At 38.1% G+C, this 20,207-nt stretch overlaps 2 protein-coding genes across 2 annotated transcripts; one reads left to right on the top strand and one right to left on the bottom strand.

Moving 5' to 3' along the window:
- Positions 1-777: 777 nt before the first annotated feature.
- Positions 778-10,608, bottom strand: eif2s1b (eukaryotic translation initiation factor 2, subunit 1 alpha b). The gene is made up of 8 exons (XM_079888590.1): positions 10,486-10,608; positions 9,559-9,801; positions 5,239-5,318; positions 5,007-5,158; positions 4,073-4,179; positions 3,356-3,453; positions 3,128-3,271; positions 778-1,208 (listed from the first exon to the last, which is right to left on the bottom strand). The coding sequence occupies exons 2-8, from the start codon at positions 9,797-9,799 to the stop codon at positions 1,083-1,085; spliced, it is 948 nt and encodes a 315-aa protein (XP_079744716.1). The 5' UTR covers positions 9,800-9,801; positions 10,486-10,608; the 3' UTR covers positions 778-1,082.
- Positions 10,609-11,123: 515 nt separating this feature from the next.
- Positions 11,124-19,898, top strand: atp6v1d (ATPase H+ transporting V1 subunit D). Its single transcript, XM_079888014.1, has 9 exons — positions 11,124-11,349; positions 12,120-12,237; positions 12,344-12,423; positions 12,507-12,574; positions 14,833-14,877; positions 16,201-16,304; positions 16,405-16,471; positions 17,751-17,829; positions 19,498-19,898. Exons 1-9 carry the CDS (start codon positions 11,309-11,311, stop codon positions 19,640-19,642), a joined length of 747 nt encoding a protein of 248 aa, XP_079744140.1. The 5' UTR covers positions 11,124-11,308; the 3' UTR covers positions 19,643-19,898.
- The last annotated feature ends 309 nt before the right edge of the window (positions 19,899-20,207 follow it).

Below are 20,207 nucleotides of genomic sequence, written 5' to 3'. Positions count from 1 at the left end.
AAAATAAATTCAAGCACTTTCAAGGACCTGTATCTATGTATGTTTATTTTCAAAAACTTTCCAGGGCCTTGCATTTTTCTTCTTCTTCAGATTCACAAACTTTCAAGGATTTCAAGGACCCGTGGTGGGAACCCTGAATGTGACATGGCGCTAAAACTTAATAGCCTACTACTTCCCTCAAACTCCATTTGCAAAATAGACTAGGCATCCCAAGTTGGCCTCATTTCACATCTATATTCTCCTCTTGCGCTTCCTTCTCTTTTTCTCAGCGCACATAAAAACCAAAGTCTGATTCATCTTGCTCTGTTTGTTTACCACTAGCGCATAACTTCCCAGCAAGCAATTTTGCGTTTAAAAGACGTCTAGCCGTCCAAACACAGCCCTGACGTCTAGGCTAAAACAAGGCAAAATTCCTGCTGTCAGTGAAAATTTAAGAGACGTCTAACAATAGCACAGGCTACGCATAGAACATGTCAAAGAAATTAAACCAAACACCTTGTAATCACTGTTAATTTTGCTTACATGATGGAATATCATACATCTTGCAAGTTATTTTGGTAAAAATTGTATGTAACCAAATTCAAGGTTATTTTGGCTAGAAATGGGTTACTCATTGTCGGACTATATCGGGTCTATAGCTAACCTAGACGGTGAAATGATGGCTCTTGCTTGCTTGCGTCGTAGCCTACGATTCATTAGGTGTCATCGTCGTACAGTGTGATTTGTAATGATCTTCTAGAGTCTGAGAGGGAACAGAAATGGAAAAGAATACAAAACTTCCAACAACTTTCCAGGATTTTACTGAGATTGAAGTAGAGCGAGAAATATGTTTAAATTCACAGAAAATGACAACTTCAAAATCAAGTTTTCACTCTGCATTGATGAATCAGCTGAAATGTTAATATTGATCATAGTTGTGACAGTTTAAAAGGCCATCGGTTAAAAATAAATAAAACTGCTTTATACTGTTTTCACTTGTGTAAATGTTAATTTGCTGCAACGTCACTGGTGTGTTTGTCGCTACCATACAAAAACAGTTTATTTGAATCCATTTCTGCACTGAAGGTGTTGTTGGTCTTCATCTAGTCCTCTGTTTTGGCCTCCATTTCCTCCGCGTCGTCGTCGCCATCAACTTCTGCGTTCTCTCGCTCCAAGCGCTCCAGCTGCCGCTGCAGTTCGGTTTCATCTGTGTCCGTGACCACTTTGGGCTGACCAGAAACATTCATGCATGAGAATGCATTCAGAGCAAATACATTTCTCAAACATTGCATGGTATTTCTGTATCACCATTAGAGATGTTTGATTCTTGAATGAATCTTTCTTTTAAGCCGGTTGAGCCGATTCACAGAATCAAACTGAATCTTCGGCAGTCAGAACCAGCTAAATTGGTTCTTTTTGATTTGTTAATCATTTGTTAATTGATAATGTGAGTAGTTAAGGCGAGACACTACAGGTGAATAGGGTAAAATTTTAAAATAATAGATATCACCATGAAACTTCCTCAGTTGATTACTTACACAAATATATAAAAAAAAATGTATTACAAGTTTTAGAAATTTGTATGTTTCATTATGCAAATTAGGCATTATCTCTTTAAATATGCACGATTTTGCATATATTTTCGGTAGATAGATCTGAACATATGATAAAGCCATGTGCAAAATTCTTTTTTTCATTTTGTTTACACACAAGATGAAAATAAAAATCTGAGGGATTTCAGGATATATGCTTTCATTACCTAGGAAATCAAAATATACTGTCCATAGCCTTAAAAAATCAATTTTCGCCTTTTTTTTATTTATTAAAATGTTACATAAATCAGGCCAGGAATGATTTATTAACAAATCCCTCTGAAAATATCTTCAGAATACTGCTAAGTGTAAAACTGGAAAGTTTGGTGTACATAGGTGCCACATAGGCTGAGATGTTTCTACTGGAGAATGACAAAAAACTCATTTTGAGAAAACGGCATTTAAAGAGTTAAATAGCTCTAAATGAGATAGCTTTAAATCCCCCTTTGGACATTCACGATTGGTTACTGATAGAAAGGAAATGCCCATATTTGGGTTACATAGTGTTGTGCAGGAGACTCAGAGCTTTACAATGATACCGGTCATGACAGACTTCAGTAAACAGATGTTAACTCGGCGTGTCGCGCTGGAATTCTAACTTCTTGGTAAATTCTGGAGAAACTTACTGCCGCAAGTAAACAAAATGTAATAAAATAAACATCTTAATGTATATTTTCAACGTTTTCTTTATAGCTCCTTGAAAGAACACATATTGAAGGAGTAAACTAGCCCAAAATCTCAAAACTGACCACTGCAGAAAAAGTGTCTCGCCTTAATGACAGAATTTTAATTTTTGGGTGAACTAACCCTTTAAAAAGAACGATTCGTTCAAGAATCAAACATCACAAATGATTCTGATTTTGAGAGGCCTAAACTCAAAAACATTTTGGTTTGGAATAATGATCATGAACTTGTGTTTGTTCTTTAAAGATTAGTGTATATTCTGTGCCATTTAGTACATTTATGATGCTCCGTTTTTTTTAAGCTGCCCATGAGTTAATAACTAATGATCTTCGCAACGGAAGTGAATCAATCAAAACTAACTTTAGCTGGACAATAACTTTATTCTAGAGCTGCTGTAAAGCCTAAACAATCTCTGTTACTTTAATTTCCTATTATCACTGTAAAGCTGCTTTGAAACAATCTATATGTGACCCTGGATCACAAAACCAGTCACATGTCGACCGGGTATATCTGTGGCAATAGCCAACAATACATTGTATGGGTCAAAATGATAAATTTCTCTTTTATGCCAAAAATCATTAGGATATTAAGTAAATATCATGTTCCATGAAGATATTTTGTTAATTTCCTACCGTAAATATATAAAACATTTATTGTTGTGAGTGAATGCTGCACAATCGCGGACATAAATGCACAACTTTAAAGGAGATTTTCTCAATGTTTAGATTTTTTTGCATCCTCAGATTCCAGATGTTCAATAGTTGTATCTTGGCCAAATATTGTCAATTTAAAAAAATGGACCCATGTGACTGGTTTTGTGGTCCAGGGCCACATAAAAGCGCTATATAAATGAAGGTGACTTGACTTCTCACCTCCATCTGGACATTGAAGACTCCCCGTTTCTCCTCGATCCGCTCCTTTATGGCGATCATGGCCTGGTTGAGCACCGACAGTCCCTCAGTGCGCTCCAGAGTCGTGGTGGTCATGACGTACCGCGGCGGCGCTATCAGATTTATCTGAAAGAAAATACAATTACAGAATCTGCAGATCATGAAGCTGGTACTGAAGCACACAGCCGAGTATAAAGGAGGAACGCACACCTTGATAGGCATGGCCTCTGTAGAGCAGTTTAGTCCCGCCCTCAGAGCGTCTTTAACCGCATCGATGCCTTCATATCCGTAACACGCCACCTCAATGTCTGTAAAAGCAAACATAATGCTAAACATACATGAATGACACATATGGCATATATACGAATGTTTTTGTTTTTTCTTGTTTGATACTTGTTGAATTAATGAGCTTTGCTTCATAGAGTGTCCATCAATAGATACAACAGGATATATATACTCCTCATACTACATATTCATTATATGTCACATGATCATTCAGAAATCATTCTAATATGATGATCAATTTAATGCATTTTCATTTCTTTGAAAAAATTCATACTGACCCAAAACTAGTGAATATATATAGCAATTTTAAGGTTAATGAAACTATATATATTTATTTAACAGGAGTTTAAAGCGCTTTTATGAGCAGTATCCCTTATTTCAGTTACGTGAACGATATTCATCCGCAGATTTCATTTCGTTTTTTAACCACTAGAGGGTTGCATAGTGTACCTTTAAATACATAATAGTTATAGTATGTGCCTGTTATGGTTGTGGATTAGTTCAAATAAATAAATATAAAATAAGAACAAATAAATAATAAGAAAAAAATTTTTTCTAACATTAAAAAGGTAAATTAAAATACTTTAATTTACTTTGCATTCTGTATTGTGAAGAGTGCGATACATTTTTATAATAAAATACCAGCTCTTATCTTGACGGCCTGCGGAGTGAGCCGTCTGTTGATGTTGTCGATGAGCACGTTCCTCTCTTCCTCGGTCAAATCCAAACCATCCAGGATGGCGGGATCACTGTAAAAAACAAAAAACATTTTTCATGTTCAGTTTAAAGTCCTGCTCTTTTTATGCTGCGTTCACGCCATGTCATAATTTCCGTAATTGACCCTTCACAGGGAGTTTGATTGACAGGCGATCTGACCAATCATAATCCACCATCCGCCGAATCCGCCATTTTTGTCCAATAAAGCAGTCAGGAGAGTTAGTAGATTAACGTTGGAGGACTTGAACATGAAAAACGGAGTGTACTGACGTCTTTCTACGGTTAAAACAACATTCCTTCTGATGTTCATTCATGTTTATTTGATGATTTGATGAAATGAACTAGAAGGAAGAGATGATCGGTTCACGAGCAGCTTTAACTGAGCGATCTGTCAGACACATTAAAGAGCCGCAAAAAGTTATTTATTGTTTAAATTTCATTAAAAAATGACCAAATTTTAAAGTTGAGTTGTTTCATATCAAACGAAACCTGTTCAGTCCTGTCTGTCAGCGTCCTCTCCTCCGCGATGTGTGTTTCACTGCGTGAGAACATGGTGTGTGTGTGAGAGCGGCATGGCTTGTCGGACATAGCAACAGTAACTAAAGGGGGCGGGTCTTTGCGAACGGTCAATTATGAGACGTCAACATGTGACGTTCTACTCAGAGCTGTTCACTTCTTCAGAATTATGCGTTTCTATGGCAACACTATCAATGCCAACATGAATCAGGTGGTACAGCAGTCACATGGTACAAGTCGGAGCGCTCGTTTTAAAAGTTGTAATTACGAGTTTTACTATCTTTTTAACAAGTGGTAATCACGACACGGCATGAACGCGCACCTTCATCACTCGAACACTTACGACACGGCTTGTTTGAAGACGTCATAGGCGCCATATCCAGGTTTCTTGTATTTCTCGTCAAACACCCATGCGGTGCGCTGGAATAAACTCTCCAGCTGCTCGTCTTTAGTATACTCCAACACTTCAGCGACATGCCGTAGGATACTGTACACCTGCACAACAACAAAACATCCTCAAACCACAAAAAAATATATATATTTTTTTAACTTTCATTTAAAAAACAAACACTCACAGTTTTAGATTTGGTGAATTTATCTTCACACTTGATGGCTTCTTCCGGAGACACTCTTCTCTTGGACAAATCTATGTATCCTGTAGAAGAAAAACAATCTCAAATGGGCCAAATGCATTTAAACACTTACTCTATATTAGACATGCCGAAATACAGTAGATGCGATAACGAACATGCATGGTATTATCATCATGGTCAAAACACAGTGAATAATTCCTTGTTACGAATTATTTCGATTTTTTGAATACTTTTTCATCAACCGGTTAAAATTTACAACACAGCAAAATCCTCAATGTTAAAAGTACAACTAACTCAGTGTTTATTATTCTGTCCACACTACAGTGTTAACGCAACTCTGAATCAGTGTCGGAGTTACTGAGACAACCAAGCGATTAATCGAGTGACGATTGTGCATTAGTGATGAACGCCTGCTGTTAACAAGCAGAATCACTAGGCACGTTTCCATTAAAGATTTGCGCAAAACTTCTGCGATTTTTTTCTAAATATCGATAAAAAACTATTGCGAAATGACGCCGTTTCCATTAACCGATGTTACGCGACTAAAACGTCATTTTTTCCTCTCGCGATCAATCATTCCAAAAATCATGGCAACGGACGTTGGTAAGTTTATATATATCACAGCCACGTACCGCACTAGACATTATTAATATTAATAAAAGGAAATGTAGGCGTGTTATCCAAGCATTAATGGCAAGATCCTTATTATACTTGTGAGCGGCACATATGAGGTGTTTCTGGGTGTTTCTCCCTCATTTCTGCTTCGAGGTCTTGATCGTGGCATTTATTTGAGGTTTAGAATCCAGTATTCCTGTCATTCTTTTGTCTTTTATGAATTTATTAAAGGGGGGGTGAAATGCTATTTCATGCATACTGAGTTTTTTACACTGGTAAAGAGTTGGATTCCCATGCTAAACATGGACAAAGTTTCAAAAACTAAGTTGTACGTTTGAAGGAGTATTTTTGTTCCAAAAATACTCCTTCCGGTTTGTCACAAGTTTCGGAAAGTTTTTTTCGAGTATGGCTCTGTCTTACGTAAGATAGGGCGGAATTTCCTTATATGGGTCCTAAGGGCACTTCTCCGGTAAGATCGCGGCCGCGCGCGCACTCTTAGACCAGAGCAAGAGAGTGAAAGCAGTTCGCCATCAAAGCGCCCTGCCCGGCTTTTGGGAAGTCAATGTCACCAAAGAAGTGTGTTTTTGGTTGCCAGGGCAAGACAACCCTGCACAGATTCCCAAAGAACCCAGCGTTAAGGAACCTGTGGATGGAGTTTGTTTTCCTGAGCATAAACGGAGTTGTGTAGACTGTTTGTTCCCTGCATTTCGACGATGATTGTTTTATAAACAAAGCCCAGATCGTCTAATGCTTAAGGATCGAGCAGTCGCAATGATAAAGGTTCGCGGTCGTGCGTTGGAACCGGACGGTGAGTAACTGTTGAACAAATAATGTCTCTGTGTGTTGTCACTAGCTCGGTGCGTTAGCACAGCTAAGCTTCGCCCACACGGCCCGCCCCCAGCCGCTCGTTTTTTTCCGGAAAGACTCGGTACACCCTATCTTTCTTTGATTAATATAATAAAACAAAAGACTTTTTGGAGATATGAAGGATGCAATATTACTCTATAGGTACTCAAGATTAACAGGAGATTGAGTGAAAATGAGCATTTCACCCCCCCTTTAAAGGAGACATATCATGCTTTTAAATCGTTCCTTTTTACATATAAATCATACATTTGTAGTCTATATAAAGCGGAACTGCAATGCTTGGGTCTGAATTCCTCATTATTATAGCTCCACAGGCCCCTTTTCTACCCCTTTTCTGATGTGCGTGTGAGAGCAACTCGTTTTGGTGCGGTCTCTTTAAATACAATTGAGACACGTCATACCCCGCCCCCTCTCCAGGTGACACTCGGTTCAACTCCACCCCGTTCGGCCATTTTTGTAGTTTGATATCAGAGATACGATTATCTAGCGGCACAGAAACTTTTTATTCACACGTTATTAACAAAATGTCAACAACGGAAGACTTGTCCAGCCAGCCTTACATGTTCGAGCCAGAGTCGGAGCCGGAGCGAGATGAAAATGAAGACGACGAACCTGCAGAACAACGTCTTCATATGGATGTATCGCAATGGTGTGTTACTGTATTTACACATGAAACTTTGGTCTTCCGACCTTTTACCGCCGTCTCGATTTATTTTGATTAATATGTGCGAGGGAGAGAGAGCAAGACAGCGTCTAGTTTGGAGACGGTGTCTTGTTTACACTTTCGCCTGGCTCCGAAGAGAGAGAGAATGCGTGCGCGCGACCGGGTCTCTCTCTCTCTCTGCTCGTTCTTTCAGTTAAACATCCGCCCTGTCACAAGCGCGCGGCAGTTCATCTACATTAGACGGTGTAATGAAGCGTGTGGGTTACTACATCCAACAACCGAACATTTTAACTTACCCTCTCGTAACTTCTGCATCTTTTAGCTTGGACTACAAAATTGCAGCGAGAAATAATAATGGCGGATTGCTGGAAGTGTTGGGCTGGAAGTCAATGTCCTTATTTGGCAGTTCCGCTGCAAATACTGTGACGTAATAGTTCACAAAACGTCATAGATAACAGAAAAATCTGAACAGGTTGAAAAATAAGGCCAAAACAGAATATAAAGATATCAACGAAGCACCTGAAGAGAATAATTTCAACTTTTCTGTACTTCTAAACACTCCAAATATACAACAAAATGCATTTAAGGGCTAAAAAAAGTGGATTTAGCATGATATGTCCCTTTTAAAGAACTCTGTCTCGTAATCTGTCCAAACCCACCGCGTCATCTACGTCAGGTGACTGTAAATGCGCAAAAACTGTTTCCAGTGCCGTTTTGCAAAATATTCCTTTTTCGAATTGCCTGAAAAAAAAAACACCTCATGCGAGCGTAAAAACTTTTTTTGGGATAAATGGGAGTTTTTGCGAAATTGACGTGTTTCCATTGGGCGTATTTTCAATTCTCAATTTCAATTTGCACAATTTGAAGGGTAATGGAAACGCGGCTGTTGAAGCAAAGAGAAACGACAAGAACAGAAAAAGAGAAGAGACGAGCAGAAACACAAGAACTACAACTGACTTCCAACCACAGCCTTAGATGAAATTAACCGAAGATAAAAGAAGACTTTTATCGTTCCAGTTTGCTTTTATTTCCCCCAGTGGCGAACAATTGAAATTTCGAATGAACAGTTATGAGTAAAAAAAAAAAGCCTCGTTTACTGAAATCACATGACTTTGGCAGTTTGATACGCACTCCAAACCGCTGATTCGAAACAAAAGATTTGTAAACATTTCGAAGCTTCAAAGTTTCGAAAGCGCCTCTCGCTAGGCTTTGCTACTTTCTGTTTCAGGGGCCGTATTCACAAAGAATTTTAAAGCTAAAAGTAGCTCCTAACTGGCGAATTTAGGAGCAACTCCTAAAAATAATGGGCGTGTCACTCGTAACACCTAAGCCTGGGACAGCTTAAAAGAAGTCGAGAGGACTCCTAACTCACTAAGACCTTCACAAACCGCTTTTTGTGACATTTCACGTTGCGATGTTTTGAAATGCGTATGCGGCGCTACAGGAGCTTCCAATCGCGAGGGAACAATTCTGCATTGTAGGCATAACTAGGGATGCAATAACGCCACCAACAACAACCAAAACTAGGCTACTCATTGCATGTAAACTAATTGTAACGTTTCATTGTGAATCAAATTAAAATGTTCTTCTCTTTGCAAACGTAGGCAGAGGCATATAGTGACAGATTAATTCAATAATGTTGCAAAGATATTGCATCAATCCATATGTTTCATTAGGCTACTAGGCTATTTGTTTTGCCTTACTCTTTATTCATTTAGGCTATTTATTCAGTTATTCATCATCTTCCGTCCTTCGCACTACTTGTGTAGCGCACGCATTCTCAGACCTGTCACCTGTCACTCATCATCGTAGGGGAGGTGTTTGGAATCATTCCCGCGTTACAATCATCAGCCAATCAAGGTGGTCACTTCAGTCAAGCTCATGCATGAGTAATGACGTCATCCATAGCAACGAAGACTCACTCTTAGTTTAGGAGTTGTAATTTTTCTTTACTAAGAGTAGGTCTGAAAGGCGTTGTGAATAACTTTTAAGAGAAAACTCCTAGCTAAAATCTTTTAGTGCGATTTAGGAGTACTCCTAGTGGTAAGATAAAATCCTTTGTGAATACGGCCCCTGAACACTAAACAGCTAATCAGATTTTCGGTGTTTATCACAGCAACAAATACTTAATGAATTAACAGGCTTATTTATTTTACCCTTCTCTTTGTCCACTCTGATGACCACCACGCATTCGTTGCGTCCGATGCGGATGAGTTTGTTGATGGAGCGGATGCGCCGGCGCGATAGCTCGCTCAGCAGGATCATGCCCTCGATGTTGTTATACTCCAGCAGACTGACATACGCGCCCATCTCTGCGATGGAGCGCACGTTCACCATCACCACATCCTCCACCTCCGGGAACCGGTGCTGGTAAAACCTACAGCTGAGGCCCGGCATCTCTACACAAGAAAAACAAGCAGAGCTGAGATCACATCGAAACACTAGCGCTTCTTTAATAACTGCAGTCATTTTTAATAGAGCTGATGTCTGATTTGTTTACATGGTTTAGTTCCTTTATAAGTGGAAATTTGTATTTGGCTTCAATATACACCACAAACAAGAACACCAACCCAACATAATTTGCTATAATATACATTAAAAAAAATATATAGTCTATTGGTTTTCGGTCTTTAGTTGACACGGAAACCCAAATGTGATCATCCTCCTCCCAAAATTTAAAAGGCAGCTATATATTTTCATCTATAAAGACCCAGTTTATACTGTAAACAATAAATTTATATTATAAATGTGTCAAATATGATTTAAAACGGTTTTTTTTCTTTTTCTTAATGAAGTTGCATTGGATAATTAATTATTTATTTACTATTTATATTGGTTTATTATTGTATTTATAGTTAAAATAGAATATAATAATCTATCTATTCAGACATCTGTTAATGTATTTATTCATCTTGTCTGTCCGTAAATCTCTCCACTCAACTGTCAGTTTATACATCATCTCTGAGCGAATGAGCGCGTGCGGCACATGCTCAATGACAGCAGCAATTAAACACTCATATCATCCCAAACATAAGCTCAACATGAGCCGAACCATCACGGATGTGGAGGTAACTCAATCCCACCTGACAGGTGTCACAGACTGCTCACTTTAAACCCTCAAATATCTAGAAACTTTAGTATTTCGGCGACTGTTAGTTGGCCATTGATCCTGCGATCCGAGAAAGAATGAAGCGAGCAGCAACCAGTGAAGAACAGGGATGTTGCATCAATATGGCTTTACTTCAAAATAAAAGTCACTTATGTTATATTAGTGTTGAATGGTTATTATGGTGCAACTTCGAAAAATCAACAAGGTGCATAGTGGAAGGAAAAAACGAGACTTTGTTTTAACAACACCAGCAACACTTGTGAAGTTGAGAGGTCAAAATAATCAGAGTGTGGGTGAAAAAATACTGTTTATTTCACCAACGCGTTGGCACACTGGCGTTCATCAGGGCTAACAAAATATTGTCTAGAAAATACTTATATTATGAATATTTTTAAAGAGGGTTTTATATAGCAACCGATCACTTAAAAATACTGATTGATTGTTCCTATCGTTCTGATGTTAATTGTTTAAAAAGTGTAAAATCATTTCACTGTAAATAATTTTTTTTTTAAATAATACAAAAACAACAAATTGCAAGTCGACCGTTATTTTGTAATGTGAATCCCGCTAACCGCTACAGACACGCACGGAAGTGACGCAACCAATCGCAGCGTTCGGGAGGAATCACATGACCTCCAGTCAGCTGATCCTCAAATCCTGTGTCCTGTAGCTCGGGTCATAGCGATGGTATTATAATCATTTAATCGTGATATTAAATAAACGGACACTATATTTGAACGATTCCATCGGCAAAGCGTCTCAGTAGTTTGATATAGTGTTTAAATTAAAGAAGAAAGATGTCGGGAAAAGAACGGATCGACGTGTTTCCCTCTAGAATGTGAGTATGAGGCTCGTGACGTCAAATCAGATTCAATATTTTCAATCGTGCATGAAAAGAACTGAGTGACAGCATCTGATAAATACATATTTTATGAGTTAATGGTTTTATATATAATGTCAAAGCACGAACTAAGATAATATTGAATGCCCTGGAGTCGTGCGTCATCTAGGATTTATGATTTATGAATTTATCAAGGATGAAGAGTCAAAGAAAGCGTGCATATTACGCAAAATGTATATTTTATTACTAAAGCAGCAATAATAATATAGATTGTAATATTGATTGTACATTTATCAGTGTACGATATATCATAAAGCAGATACTTTTTGTCTGCAGAATATCATAGAACTATTTATGATGGATTACAATATTTTAGACGTTTTTTGGGGGGGATTCATATAAATAATGTAAAACTAAATTGTGTTGTAATTTCGAGTGGACTAAGAAGAGGAAGTGATGTTATTCACAGTCATGTGAGCCCATCACTGCTTGACAGTCTACTGACCATAACTAAGAGATACTGGAAAAAAAACTTAAAATACATAGTAAATATAATAGTTGTAATCTACAATAGGAGGATATATCCAATTAATCATATAAAACATATAAAATGCTAAAATATGCATTTTTATAAAGCAAAATAAAACTGTATGCTCAAATAACCTCTCTCTCTCTCTGTGTGTGTGTGTGTGTGTGTGTATATATATATATATATATATATATATATGAATGATTATGTTTTTTGTATTTTGTTTTCATCGCATCAGGGCTCAGACCATTATGAAAGCCCGACTGAAAGGAGCTCAAACTGGCCGTAGTTTGCTGAAGAAGAAAGCTGATGCTCTGTCCATGCGATTTCGCCAAATTCTTAGGAAAATAATTGAGGTATAACATCATCATACATATGCCTATATTTTAGATATCTGTACTTGTTTTATTTGTTGTCTTGTGTGTTATTTGAGGATTTTGAAACTATGTTTTAACCTCCCAGACGAAGACTCTGATGGGAGAGGTGATGAGGGAAGCTGCCTTCTCATTGGCTGAGGCCAAGTTTGCTGCTGGTGACTTCAGGTAGTTAAAGCAACGCTTTCATAATGTCTTCAGAGGATGAGTTTAACACCTGAATCTCACCGAATGTGTTTGAATCCTGTCAGTACTACAGTCATTCAGAACGTGAACAAGGCCCAGGTGAAGGTCAGAGCAAAACGGGACAATGTTGCAGGTTTGTTTATCTATCTATCTATCTATCTATCTATCTATCTATCTATCTATCTATCTATCTATCTGTCTATCTATCTATCTATCTATCTATCTATCTATCTATCTGTTTTGTCTGTCTGCCTGTTGTCGGAGGAAAAGTTTTCCCCTTACTGTAATAAATCACTCAAGTGAGTTCCAGATGCTGAAGCTTCGACTCTATTAATGGAGAGAACAAAGCCGAGATGCAGAACATCTGACAGTCACACTCGTACATTTGATGCTGTTTTTGACCAATGACCTCATATACAGCTGTTCTTTTAATCTCCAAACAGTCTTTCCAAAAACATACCATTTGTACTTTCCTGCTCTTTTTAATGAGCTCATCCACAATTATCAAATCTTCCAGCTACTCCCTAATAGTGGCATGGTTTGAAACATTGATCACATGTTGAAGGCCAGAGAAGAGACTGATATTGTTATGCAGGCGCAGGTTCATGGGAAGTTCAGCTAAATACAGTGTAGATCACAGAAGCCACTGTTAGGGGGTAACAGTTTAGGACCCAAGGACCAGATGTTTGAAAGAAGACCCGGAGTCAGAATTATAATAAATGAAATAGTTATTTTTACTGAAGATAGCTTGCCGTTTCATCAGCAGAAGTTCAGCTTCAAGACTCACACAGGAGTTCGTAGGCCGTAACCCTGCTGACAGTTACAAAGATCACAGCAGTTATATCCTACACCACACACACACACACACACACACACACACACACACACACACACACACACACACACACACACACACACACACACACACACACACATACATTCTTGTACATCAATCTTTATGAGGACATTCATTGACACAATGCAATCGCTAGCCGCTTACCCTAACCTTCCCCATCACAACTAAGTGCCTAACCCGACCCCTGACCCTAAACCGACCCTTGACCTCATTAAAACCTTATCCCTAAAACCAAGTCTTGACCCTCAAACAGGCCTTTAAAGGCTCTCAGAAAGTGAGGACCGGCCAAAATGTCCTCACTTTACTCTCTTTGTCCTCACTCCAATGGTCTAACACTCAAACTGGTCCTCACAAAGATAATTGTACACACACACACACACACACACACACACACATAGCAGTTATACCCTTCACCAAGGTCTAAGCTACGTCCTTGCTTCAGGTTACAGTTTCTGATTGGCTAAGAAATAGATAAACATAGTAATTTTCCACACATATACAGATAGACTGAAGCATATCTCCATCGATTATGCAGCTGACACTCGGACCCTGAAGTGAGGCACGTCGTGACCTTCCAGGTCGCAGATTTGGGTTGCAACTCAGTCAATCTCCAATAATGCCAGCGGTTCCTTAACCTGTAACCCAGAAGACTAACACACACACACACACACACACTGCTTCTCTAAGGTTGGGTTTGGCCAGGCTCTAACTATAAAGTTTTGAGTCCTCTCAAAACATCAAGATAACATGTTCTTTCTCTCAAGGAGAGCTACACTTGAAGATATTTTGTAAATTTCCTACCGTAAATATATAAACATAAAAATATCTTTAATCAGTGTCATTGAATATATGGGTCTATATGTATTTTCAGTTCATGGTTCATTATCGTGATAGCTTTTGATCACGATAATGAACCATGAACTGAAAATACATCCCCAAACCATCATCATCACAACAACACATTCTTGACACACAAGATAACTTATGTGAAGCACTACGAGCACTTTATTTATTTATGAGCAATATGGCCTCGACTGCAATATGTATTTAATTACTCTTACTATACGTTGGAGAGTCTAAAAAATTTCGTTGTATGTGTACAATGACAAATAAAGAATCTAATCTATATGTTTTAACATGTTGAAGACCTTTCTCAAACACAACACAAGTCCCTATTTCATTTCTGGAAGCCGGGCTGAATGAGCAAGCACTGTTACTGCATTCAGATATCAAACACACACATTAGAGAATACATGAAAAGAACATTTCAGTGATCACACTGGTTACTTCTATAACGAAGTAAAATCTCCAGAGAAGTCATTCAACTCGTTTGATATTTAGAAGGAAAAATATTTCTTCCTCATTACATATACATTCCAATCCATATATCATATATTCTGCAAATATATCTGAAATGTCTAATAAAAATGTACTATACAATCTGTCTGTCTATCATTATATCTATCTAATCTGACTAAAATATAAAGTATTGTCAGATGCCTTCTTGACGTCCTCTTTTCCGTGTTTGTTCTCAGGAGTCACTCTTCCGGTGTTCGAGCATTACCACGAGGGAGGAGACAGTAAGAATCCTGTTACTAGAAAATACTAGGGCTGCACGATATTGGAAAAAAAAAACACATTGCGATATTTTTTTCCCAACGATATATATTGCGATATTGCGAGCCATCAATCCAGGCTAAAGTCAATAATTACCATTCCATGATATTAATAATTTCACTAATAAACAAGCTTCATTACAAGTGACAAAAAGGTCACTTAATATTTTATTCCAAAATTAGAACATATTTCTGTAAGAATTCGGTGAACGTTCTACGCAATCCAACGTGGCGGCGCTCTTAACAGATGTTTGTTTGTTCATTAGGCTATAGCCTAATTTCTCAGAATAAGTAAAAAAAAATCTTATTCTCTCTCGATACTGATGATACTGACTCGCGATCTTCGCAGTAGTGAACACGCCGGAGAGAAATGCACATTTCATACAGTTTTATTTTGTTTTGAATGGTTATTTTTAAAAGTAGAGATTTCTGTAGATAATAGATATATTTAGATAGATAAGCTACGGGTTTCGGTTCATGGATGATAGCTTAAGCTGTTCAGGCGCTGGCGCCTTCGTGTCGTGATTATTTATTGTCTGCTATATTAACTTTTTATTTATTAAATCCAGGAAATTGGATAATGAAACACTGATTAAAATTAAGATACAATTAATACAAAACGAAATTCGTTTTAAAGAAAGGCTTTGTGCTTTCTGTTTGAGGTCTCTGTGAAAGTTTTAAAGCAGTTCTTTTAGTGCCGCATCATAACGTTCGCGTCCGTAATGGAGAACTGTCACGTAACATTGTTTTTTCCTCATAAATGCGAACACGAAAAATAAAAGACAAAAGACTTTTTCAAAAAGACAACCATCCACAACTTTATAACACTCCAGGCAAAGTACCTCTTTTTGGTCAACATCCTCCTTTTTGGAGCCGAAATAGTTTCAAATAGCTGATTTAGATTTTTGGTATGAAAGCATCATTTTTTTTGCGGCGGATCCTCTTCGTCGCCCATTTTTAGCTATAGGATTGCCAGTGAATGTTGGCTGTGAGCGGTGAGCAGCGGCACAGCGAACCAATCATTGTGCAGGCACGCGGAACGTGCAAGTGTCACCGCAGCAACAAGCCATAAAACAAACTCGTGTTTACTGTGTGCTACCGTTCTCTTAATACACTACTGTGCTACTACCCTTCACATCGTATGTTCCGGAGATGTGACTATCGCCCATTCGCACATCGCGATGGCGATGTTAAAACAGAATATCGTTCAGCCCTAGAAAATACCTGTGGGAAAGGTCATTCAGACACATGATGATGATCATCAGAGTGTGATCTTCTTGTCTGTAGGTTATGAGCTCACTGGTCTGGCCAGAGGTGGAGAACAGCTGTCTCGTCTGAAGAGAAACTACGCCAAAGCGGTGGAGCTCCTCGTAGAGCTGGCCTCGCTGCAGGTCCAATCTCTACTGAAGATCTCTATCCATATGAGAGGAATCTCCGTTTTTTATTCAGAATATTTATAATCAGTGTCTTTTGTGATTCATTCACACACAGACCTCTTTTGTGACGCTGGACGAGGCCATCAAGATCACAAATCGCCGTGTGAACGCCATCGAGCACGGTGAGATCCTCCTCTGAACGACAATAAACATTCAGGGTTTGTTTTAAAAAGGACCTATTGTGCCCTTTTATAGAGTCTTGAGTTTGTTTTTAGGCTCTGCTAGAACAGGTTTTAATGCTTGAATGTTCAAAAACACATTATTTTCCCATGTTTCACATTGTTGCAGCTCCTCTCTTCCCAGTCTGTCAGTAACGCTGTTTCCCGAAAGCATCGTTAGCCAACTATGGTCGCATTTTGGCATCTAAATTGGCGGTTATGATAAGGGGCGGGACATTTCACAAATGCAATCGAAACACTTGACCAATCACAACACACTGATCCAGCCGACCAATCAGAGCACAGTGTGCTTTTCAGAAGGAGGGGCTTCATAGAGACAGGAACTAAACAGGGGTGCATTTCCCGAAAGCATCGTTAACCAACTATGGTCGCAAGTTCCGTCGTTATCAGGATAGTTCAACGAGTCGGTGTTTCCCGAAACTATAGTTCCAACGAACATTCGCATACAGCATCGCAAAGTGTGTGTTTGGAACGACAGCGTCGAGCTGTGGTTAGAAGCAGAGTATCTTGTCTGCCCTAAGCAGAATTGTATTGTGGTGCCCCCCTCCCCCTCCAAATGTTATCCAAATCAAGTTATCAGCCGATTATTTTGACAATTAAGATAATATGTAAGATAATACCCTGGACCTCAAAACCAGTCACATGGGTCAATTTTTTTAAATTGAGATTTATACATCATCTGATAGCTGAATAAATAAGCTTTCCATTGATGTATGGTTTGTTAGGATAGGACAATATTTGATCGAGATACAACTATTTGAACATCTGGAATCTGAGGGTACAAAAAAATCTAAACATTGAGAAAATCTCCTTTAAAGTTGTGCATTTATGTTCACGATTGTGCTGCATTCACTCACAAAAATAAATGTTTTATATATTTACGGTAGGAAATTTACAAAATATCTTCATGGAACTTTACTTAATATCCTAATGATTTTTGGCATAAAAGAAAAATCGATAATTTTGACCCATACAATGAGTTGTTGGCTATTGCCACAAATATACCCGTGCGACATGTGACTGGTTATGACTCAACCAGGCCCCGCCCCTTTATTCTGTTCAGAAACACTGACACTGATATAGAGAAGAACTCCCGCTGGAGGGACTTTGTGCTCGAACTTCAACATTACACACTAAAGAAAGATGAACATGGAAAAAAGCATAATAGGTCCTCTTTAAAAAACAACTAGATCATGTGATGCTTGTGTGTTTTTCCTCTCAGTGATTATTCCCAGGATCGAGCGCACACTCACGTACATCGTTACGGAGCTGGATGAGCGGGAGCGAGAGGAATTCTACAGGTGAGACTGCATATGTATATATGTATGTGACCACAATATGCACAAATAACCTGTAATAATACTGGATAATATTCTGATGGTTCCAAACCAATCTGACCTCTGACCTGTAATGCTGCCTGAATCATAATTATACACTGTTTGTTCATTGGCCAGAGGAGAACTGAGCGACTGAGTCTGGTTTTTTCTCCATTCTGTCACTGATGGAGTTTTGGTTTCTTGCCACTAGCCGTGTTTCCATTACCCTTCAAATTGGAAGTTTAATTCAGAATACACATAATGCACAAGTCAATGAAAATGTGAATCAAATGGCAAAATTTAGGGTTCACAAAAACAGATCTTTCAGAATCTCAAATCAGATTAGATTCATTCGGATGGACAAAAATGAGTGCATATAAACATATGAATGTGTCAAACCGTAGTATGCTATATTATCGTGTTTATATTTGAAGAGTTCAGATGCAAAAGCCTCTGAGTGCCATCTGAAATTTCCTTCTAGAATGATCATTTTTATCAAGCTTGTATATTTAAGTTCAATAATTTCACTATAATGGCAATGCATATTACCTATTAATTGTAATTTAAGTGAAATTACTTAAATATACAATCTTAAATAAATCTTACATTATATAATGTAAGAAAATTTCAGATGGCACTTAGAGACTTTCAGACCAAAGATTATTCAGACACCAGATATAATTTTTTATATTTTTTTTACTAGTGTGTGCAGGACACTATAGTTAATTTATATATGTGAGGAGAGCAAAATAAAGTAAACAGTGACATATTATACCCAAAAATTCTTCCAGTAAAATTTATACAAATTTGGGAGCAAAAATGATTCAGACACTTTGACCTGATCATGTTCTGCTGAAGTGTGTTTTCTTTAATTGCGAATGCTCTTTTTACACACAGACTGAACACAATGAAGCATTGCTTGGTGATTGGTTGAGCTAAACTGGTATTATCTAATAGTGTAGTTAAATTTAACAGCTGACAGATATTCAGCATAATTCATGTGTGAAACAGTCTAACAGAAGGATGGACAAAACCAGTCGAACATCAACAGTTCTTTTCATATTTTATTACCATTTATAGTGAATAAACTGTGATAATGTGAGAAATGTTGAAGGTGTCTGAATAAATTTTGGTTTGACATTTGTCACCCTGGACCACAAAACCAGTCACATGGGTCAATTTTTTTTAATTGAGATTTATACATCATATGAAAGCTGAATAAATAAGCTTTCCAGTGATGTATGGTTTGTTAGGATATGACAATATTTGGCTGAGATACAACTATTGAAAAAAATCGAAACATTGAGAAAATCTCCTTTAAAGATGTGCATTTATGTTCAGGATTGTGCTGCATTCACTCACAAAAATACATGTTTTATATATTTACGAAAGGAAATTTACTAAATATCTTCATGGAAGATGATCTTTACTTAATATCCTAATGATTTTTGGCATAAAAGAAAAAGCGATAATTTTGACCCGTACAATGTATTGTTGGCTATTGCCACAAATATACCCGTGCGACATGTGACTGGTTTTGTGGTCCAGGGTCACATATATGTGTGTGTGTGTGTGTATAGAGTGCCTTTAGCAGCCCAAATCAAATATTGAGTCATAAAGCAGATATAATAACCAGCAACCCTTTAATCTCAGGCTGAAGAAGATCCAGGAGAAGAAGAAGCAGCTCCGCGAGAGGACGGAGAAGGAGATCGCCCAGCGTCTGGCTGCGTTAGGGCCGATCTCAGAGCCGTCCAACATGCTGTCCGAAGAGGCCGACGAGGACATGCTGTTCGAATGAGCCCAACAACACATCATATTTATTCTGTGTGCCTGTAAGGCCGAGCTTTACATGTCTCGTGAAAAGAGGAAGCTCTTGTTTTGTGTATATGTTGATGCTGTGTCACTTTTTTTGTGTGTTTAGGGTGAGTAGAATATCAAAAATGAGCAGAAACTGTTTATATCCAGCGTAATGGCTTTTATGTCTGACCAGAAACCTGTAAAATACGAGTTTAAAGTGTATAAATGAATTCAAGTGATCATTCCGTGGAGTTGTGCACATTTTCTGACACGCGTTCTGGTTCCACTCTTATTGCATGCATGTGTGAAACCAGTGCGAGATACTTTATTAGCCAGTGTGAATATCCTGTGATATCGACACAATCCCTGACTAACATCAGCCCAGTCTCTTCCGTGCAAGTGTGTACTTAAAGCTCCTATGAATTAAATTTCAATAAATATTGTAAATGGTCATTATTTATGAGAGTGATTATTTTGCATGATGTTGCAAAACATATTTAAAGTTGATAAATCAATTTAAAGAAAATTAAGGCCCTTAAAAAGTCTTAAATGCCATTTTCCCAGGT

This window comes from Squalius cephalus (genome assembly GCF_949319135.1).
Source record: "Squalius cephalus genome assembly, chromosome: 12".
NCBI lineage: Eukaryota > Metazoa > Chordata > Actinopteri > Cypriniformes > Leuciscidae > Squalius > Squalius cephalus.
This window is presented reverse-complemented; position numbering and strand designations above follow the sequence as displayed.

Excerpts from the sequence above, each read along its gene's own strand:
- eif2s1b (XM_079888590.1), bottom strand. The coding sequence starts at position 9,799 with ATGCCGGGCCTCAGCTGTAGGTTTTACCAGCACCGGTTCCCGGAGGTG. Across the intron at positions 5,159-5,238 it reads AATTCACCAAATCTAAAACT|GTGTACAGTATCCTACGGCA; the intron begins GTGAGTGTTTGT and ends GTTGTTGTGCAG. Across the intron at positions 3,454-4,072 it reads GGCCGTCAAGATAAGAGCTG|ACATTGAGGTGGCGTGTTAC; the intron begins GTATTTTATTAT and ends TTGCTTTTACAG.
- atp6v1d (XM_079888014.1), top strand. The coding sequence starts at position 11,309 with ATGTCGGGAAAAGAACGGATCGACGTGTTTCCCTCTAGAAT. Across the intron at positions 14,878-16,200 it reads TTACCACGAGGGAGGAGACA|GTTATGAGCTCACTGGTCTG; the intron begins GTAAGAATCCTG and ends TCTTGTCTGTAG. Across the intron at positions 17,830-19,497 it reads GAGCGAGAGGAATTCTACAG|GCTGAAGAAGATCCAGGAGA; the intron begins GTGAGACTGCAT and ends CTTTAATCTCAG.